This window comes from Trypanosoma grayi (genome assembly GCF_000691245.1).
Source record: "Trypanosoma grayi strain ANR4 Tgr_983_V1, whole genome shotgun sequence".
Taxonomy (NCBI): Eukaryota; Euglenozoa; class Kinetoplastea; order Trypanosomatida; family Trypanosomatidae; genus Trypanosoma; species Trypanosoma grayi.
Window position 1 is genome coordinate 1 of NW_008826602.1, and position 5,416 is coordinate 5,416.

Sequence of the window (5,416 nt, forward strand, 5' to 3'; positions counted from 1 at the left end):
TTCTGACGAGTGAGTCAAGCGACACTGACACGGGTTCAGGGCATGCTGGCCACCTGATGTGCCTCTTGGAGAGGTGCAACAGACATTGAGGGGATTGTTGGTGTGAAGTGTATTGGGGCAGCTGTGTAGTGGCTGTGCTGAGGTGCAGGGGGGAGTGAGGAGCCCCAAAGAAGTGTGTACAGAAAAAGTACTGATAAAACACAGTGATCTAATCAGGAATCAGATATGTATGCTGATAGAAGAAGCATGGGGAAGTGCCCACTGTACAAGTTCTTCTGTTACTGATTGTCTGTGTTCTGCATGCTGTTTGCTGTGTTTTGCTTTTTTTTTTGCGGAACCAAGACAAGCAGCTCCTAGCAGAACTATTAATTTTTTCATGCTATTGAAAAGCATGAGGCACATGGAAGGGAAATTGCAATCGGCACATCTACAGTCTTGCAATATACCAAAGAGCATTAACAGTTGCATTCTCAGCGATACTGGCCTCTCTGAACCTGTTTCAATCCTGCGTCGAGGCAAAAGGAAGACGAGACTGCTGGCATCTATGGGACTGCAGTTGAGAGACATCCAGGTGCTGTTTCTGGTACTGATGGTTGTGATTGAACCGTTTCTTCGCTGTGCTGCTGCTGCTGCGGCTGATGGCATGGTCACCCGAACGAGAATGGCCACGCCTGCAGCCGACAACGATCCCTTGGTGAAACTCACGAACTGCTTTCCCACCGTAATACTCAACAGCTTCCTCAACCTGTACACCTGCGAAGTTAACAACGTCCAACCACTGAATGAATCGAAGCTCTTTGCCTCTTACTATCATGGAGAGGGCCTCATTCCTGGATGGCCGGCGACTCTGGACGAGGAAACCAATACCATTACATTCACGCCTAATGGTGGTGCCCCGTCTTCAGGACGTTGGGACTTCGTCATCACGCAGGTTTCTGCTGATGGATTCTCTTACATTCCTCTGACGACCAATAAGAGCATGGACTTCATGATGATTACTGCGACTCGTGCGAATTTTGCTTTACTCTATCCGTATTACGGTATGGGTGTATCGTTTGCACCCAATCTCCCGAGAGGCACCACGGCTTCTGACTACATGCTGGTCCGCTCTTTCAATGGCTGCCGGTACACCACTACAACCTGCACTGACACTGTTGGGTGCTACAGAATGCTGCCACCTGCAAAGCTTCCCCCTCCAGGCAGCTACTGGCTCTGTGTGACGTCAAATGACTGGAACTCCCAATACCTTCTGTGGGATTTGAATCCTCTTGAGGTGAACGTGCTGATAGCCACGCCGCTGTACTTGACAGCTGGTAAAGACAGAAATGTCGTGCTGCAGGATGCGGAATCTGTGGTCAGTGTGTTGAGGCGTGTGTTCCTGGTGCGGTGCCCTGGCAACAACTGCCCCCTTGTGACTACTGGCAGTGGGGAAGATGTGGTGCACCGTGATGCGTGTGTGAACACCTCCAGCTCGTCGCGTGTGTACCTGTCTGACGACCGTGTGCTATTGACAGAAGCTGGTGTGTACGCTGTGTGTGTCGATGATGGTGGTGATGGAGAGTACACTGCTCCCGCTGCGCTGCCGGTGGCGGTACTGGAGAAACCCTTTGCCTTCAGGATAACTGCTGACACGGACCGGAACACCGCTACGATTGATGTTACTGGCGGTGACCTCAAGTGGCGCAGAGAGCCGTACACGGTGTGCGCTGTGCCACAGGATGAAACATGTGATTCCGTATATGCGGGGCGGTGTGTGTGCGAGAAGAGTGGGTTGTCGTGGTCATCATCTGTGTTCATGGATCTCACCAACAGGGGAATGCTTGTTACGGAAGTGAGGTTCTGCTTCATTGCAGCCAACGTGACAATTGGAGGACGCACCTACACACAGATGCAGGATGTGTTAGAGAATGTGCCGGAGGATGATGTTGAGTCGACCACAGGAATGTCTGGTGGAGTAATCGCCGGGATTGTCATTGCCNGTGTGCGCTGTGTCACGGGATGAAACATGTGATTCCGTCTCTGCGGGGCCTCGTATGTGTGAGAAGAGCAAGTTCCCAAATTCATTTTCTGTGTCTATGGATCTCGCCATCTGGGGAATGCGTGTTGAAGATGTGAAGTTCTGCTTTATCGCAGCCAACGTGATGATCGGAGGACGCACCTACACGCAGATGCAGGATGTCTGGGAGGATGTGCCGGAGGATGATGTTGAGTCGACCACAGGATTGTCTGGTGGAGTAATCGCCGGGATTGTCATTGCCGGCATCGTTTTGTTGAGTGTTCTGGTTGCCGCTGTGGTGTATGTGCTGCGCCAGCGACGAAAGAAGAGAAGGGAGTCACTGGACTCTGGCACACCACCCTCGCCGACGGTGCCACACTCTGTGCAGAGGCAACCAAATCCGCTGACAACTGTCGCTGCCGACACTTCCCCGCCCCCGACTGTTCCTCCGCAAGACGATGGTGCTGCCCAGGTGCCTGTTNGTGGTGTATGTGTTGCACCAGCGACGAAAGAAGAGAAGGGAGTCACTGGACTCTGGTACACCACCCTCGCCGACGGTGCCACACTCTGTGCCGAGGGAGTCAAATCCTCTGACAACTGACACTGCCGAGACTTCCCCGCCCCCGACTGTTCCTCCCCAAGACGATGGTGCTGTCCAGGTGCCTGTTGCTGAACAATTAGGCAACGCAGTGGAGCGGCACATGGACCCCACAAATATGCAAGAGTTAATGGATGGGAATTCGGTTCCTTTTGCGGACATACAAGAAGACAATGCGACCAATATAACAGAAAGTGTTTCAGATGTCAATGACAACATGAGTGACAGCGAGACAGAGAACATGCAGAATGAATATACATTATCTATTGTTCTATACTGTCGGCTTCTTATCATGATGATTGGGGATCATGTGAAATGGTTCTATACCACAATAACGAAGGGAGGGGATAGTGGTGACATTTCTCAAACTCCGAGTGCTCTTCATGAACGCAATGAAGACACGGAAATACTGGATAAACAAGCGTTGGAATGCCCTGACATGGAGCTTGAATCGGGTCTTAGAGGCTATAGTGCGTCTTCCTCCAGTTTGCCAAGTGGGCCTTCAGAAGGCGTGGCCCTCCCGCCACTGACGGATGAAAATTTGAATTTATTTCGACCAAAGAAGAAAATAATCACCAACCCTGTTGGAAGACTTAAGGAACTGGAGGAGTGTGAAAGAAATTATCCTGGATGGTTCAAGTATCTTTACAAAGAGTATTTGGCCGACAAAAGGGCATTTCTTGAATTTATCCTAGGGTCAACTAACGCTGTCAGTAGTGAAGACATGGATCTTTACGATCCACATGGAGGAGATTACCAATGGCTCAATGAGACACCCTCTGTGCGTTCACCGGATAATCATGACCCATCAAACGACGAGGATAATTGAAGTGTGTGGTGCATTATGAAGGTGATTCCCAATCTGCCAATGCTTTGCCCAAATAAACAACACCACGAGAGGAAGAAGGAAATCTCCAAATCCTGAGCCCCATGCTGTCCGCTTTCATTGTTCCTCTTACCACTCTGAAGGATGCTCCTTTCCTCTCCCCTTTGCCCAGCGTCCCTCCATCGCAATGATACCTGGACCAGGAACTGTTTCATCTGGTGTTGCGTTGGGCGGTGCGAGTTATCGGAGTAGATGCACATGAATGGGGGAGTGTTGAGGGGGTATCAATTCCGATGAGGTGAACTTATCGAAGGATTATATGATAGTCTTCCAAGAGAAGGAAATACAGGATAAAATGTCTCTCTCTCTGTGTTTTTATTTTGTTCATGTGTGTATATGTGTTTTTGTATCTCTTGAGACCTGTGTGACGCCGCGCGACAGTGGCAGCTGTGACGATAAGGCATTTGTATTCAAAGCCTGACACAACGATTGCAGGTGCAGGAATGAAGAAGGCGGAGCTGTGTGGCATCGACGCCCTGTGCACCGCGTTTCTCTCATTTCCCACCCCCCTGGTGCGATTGCTGTCGGCCATTGTAAGCAAAACAAAAAAAAGTATCGTGATCTCCATAGAGCAGATGATGCATGTGCTGTATCGTACTTGTTGCGGCGTGCAGGACATCGAGAAAGTGAATGCGATGAGAGAGATTTCAACACAACAAACAAAGAAGATGAGAAGGACTTGCCTGTGCAATCGACGAAAATAGTATTCAGGTCGACACAAGGAGTAGTCGTTGAGTGTGGTGGAGCTGACTTCACACTGAGCAGTGTTTTTCTTTATCATTGCTTTACTATGTTTTGGATTATTTTATTCCACAGTGATCACTAAGAGGAGAGTCATGGGACTATGCGTGAGGTGCCGTGACAATTCCCCCGTATCGAAGAAACAAAACAAACACAACGTCAAACGAAAACTGAATTGAGTGAAGTATATGATTTCTACTGTGTGAGTGGCTGCCGTAAGGTAAAAAGAAAAAAAAAGATGAGAAATAAAAGAAGGAAATATGAATAAAGAAATGCATGATACAGGGCTGGCAACCCGTTGTTTCGTTATTATTTTGTTTTCCCTCCCAGTGGTGGTGGTGGTGAAGGTAGAGCCATGGTGAGCTTCCAGGAGGAAGACTAGCAATGCCGGCCGCACAACACTGACCACCGTGTGCGTAATGACTAATAGTACACCCACCTCTCTGTTTATTTGTTTTCGTTTCTGTCATTGTGTGAATCACTGCGTTTATTATGAAGAAAAAGACCCTTAGATGACGTTGTGTGAGTCTGTGAGAGTGAGTGTGTCTGCCATTCTCTCTCTCTCTCTCTCTCTCTCTCTGCGCTGTTCATTTTCTTCTCTCCCCTTGCTTGCACTCTGATCCATAGGGGGATACCATGCGGTGTGGTGCTGCCGAGCTTCCCCACGAGCCACGTGAGCAGGCTGCCACTAACTAGGGTGCACGGTGCACACTGCCGACCATTACAATGGGGGGCGGTGCAAACACCTTGGAATGCGTCCACATCTTTGCGTCTTTCTGGGGTGTATTTGGACTATTCGGACCACACTGGACGATAGCACTGTGTTTTTGGTGGTGTTGCAACTGGAGAAACACCGCCATCTCAGCTTTGTGAGTGTGTGTGTGGTGTGATGGGAGTGGTGTGCGCATGATTTTCCACTCTGGTGCTCTCCGAAATGACACTGTGGGGCTCCCGCCCAAACAGCTCCTTGGGAAACCAACGCGCCTCTCTGCACATGTATCGTGTGTCTCTGCTTTTTTGGGAGACGAAAAGAACAGTGAACGTCGGGGTATGTGGTTTCCGTTCTAATAAGGGGAAGTTCTCCACATAATTGCGATACGATCGTGTTGTGCCGCCTCTTCCCAGAGAGTGTTCTCTGCTCTGGGCGCACCAGCGATGTCGCTGAGCCACCACATGTGTCGCATGGTGGTCGACG

The 5,416-nt window shown here is 49.8% G+C and overlaps 3 protein-coding genes across 3 annotated transcripts; all 3 read left to right on the forward strand.

Annotated features, from left to right (window-relative positions):
• Nucleotides 1–400: 400 nt before the first annotated feature.
• On the forward strand, nucleotides 401–2,002 carry DQ04_09831000 (hypothetical protein; the record flags this gene model as incomplete). The annotated part of the gene is made up of 1 exon (XM_009316063.1): nucleotides 401–2,002. The coding sequence occupies one exon, from the start codon at nucleotides 401–403 to the stop codon at nucleotides 2,000–2,002; it is 1,602 nt and encodes a 533-aa protein (XP_009314338.1).
• A 73-nt stretch (nucleotides 2,003–2,075) lies between these two features.
• DQ04_09831010 (hypothetical protein) lies at nucleotides 2,076–2,597 on the forward strand (the record flags this gene model as incomplete). The annotated part of the gene is made up of 1 exon (XM_009316064.1): nucleotides 2,076–2,597. One exon carries the CDS (start codon nucleotides 2,076–2,078, stop codon nucleotides 2,595–2,597), a length of 522 nt encoding a protein of 173 aa, XP_009314339.1.
• Nucleotides 2,598–2,697: 100 nt separating this feature from the next.
• On the forward strand, nucleotides 2,698–3,423 carry DQ04_09831020 (hypothetical protein; the record flags this gene model as incomplete). The annotated part of the gene is made up of 1 exon (XM_009316065.1): nucleotides 2,698–3,423. One exon carries the CDS (start codon nucleotides 2,698–2,700, stop codon nucleotides 3,421–3,423), a length of 726 nt encoding a protein of 241 aa, XP_009314340.1.
• Between the last annotated feature and the right edge of the window lie 1,993 nt (nucleotides 3,424–5,416).